Source organism: Sinocyclocheilus grahami, unplaced genomic scaffold (assembly GCF_001515645.1).
Source record: "Sinocyclocheilus grahami isolate Dianchi unplaced genomic scaffold, SAMN03320097.WGS_v1.1 scaffold575.1, whole genome shotgun sequence".
NCBI classification, from domain to species: Eukaryota; Metazoa; Chordata; class Actinopteri; order Cypriniformes; family Cyprinidae; genus Sinocyclocheilus; species Sinocyclocheilus grahami.
In genome coordinates this window covers 537,112-537,901 of record NW_015505754.1, presented here as the reverse complement: position 1 = coordinate 537,901, position 790 = coordinate 537,112, and the positions used below count along the sequence as shown (strand labels likewise).

The 790-nt window shown below is 38.6% G+C and overlaps 1 protein-coding gene across 1 annotated transcript in view; it reads left to right on the top strand.

Moving 5' to 3' along the window:
• Positions 1-6: 6 nt before the first annotated feature.
• LOC107556647 (uncharacterized) overlaps positions 7-790 on the top strand; it is a gene marked incomplete at its 5' end in the record, with an annotated part of 5,909 nt that continues 5,125 nt past the window's right edge. Inside the window, one exon of the mRNA XM_016239784.1 lies at positions 7-256. Within this exon, the coding sequence (XP_016095270.1) occupies positions 7-256 (250 nt within the window). The remainder of the gene's footprint in view (positions 257-790) is intronic.

Sequence of the window (790 nt, the reverse complement as noted above, 5' to 3'; positions counted from 1 at the left end):
TCTCCATCTGTAGGAGGTGCTGTGATGACCAAAGGAGAAGGAAGAAACCTGGTGCTGCAGGCGGACGATGATCTGAAGGACTGGGCTTGTTATGCGTTGAGGGGAGTGAGCCGCTTCGCTTTAGGAGTCAATGTTAATGAGAAGATGAATAGAGCTGTTATATTTGCTGAATTAAAAGGGGCAGAAAGAGCCACTTTCTGGTGCAAGAAAAAGAAAACAGAACATCGAAGCAATGCAGTGACGCTGAAAATGACAGGTGACTCCTTACTCCACTTCCTGTGTGTAGTTAAGGGAATACAAATTCATGTTGTTCCAAACCGGTATGACTTACATTCTTCTGTGGAAGACAAAAGGAGATATTTTGAAGAATGTTTTGACTGTTTGTGTCCATGCAATGAAAGTTAATGGGGTCCAAAATAAAACTGGACTTTAATTTTATGGACAAACATTTTTACATTATGGACATCATTTTTCAAAATATTTTCTGTTGTGTTTACATTACCATAAGATTTTGTTTTGTTCCCTAACGTAATGATAAACTTGTCTCACTAGTGTGCCTGAATTTATAGTCCACTTCTATATTCACTTTGCAGACCGTGCTTCCCCAGAAAACCTTTTATGACAGGCTTTCTGTCAGCTAGTTTGCAGCAGTCTGAAACTTAAGCAAGAGATGTTACAGCATATTGAGCATAAGAAAGAAAGATACAAACAAAATCTTCAAAATCTCAAAAGGCTTTTTAATAAACAGCCATGAGACTAAATTGGAGAGCAAATGGAAACAGCAGTCTCC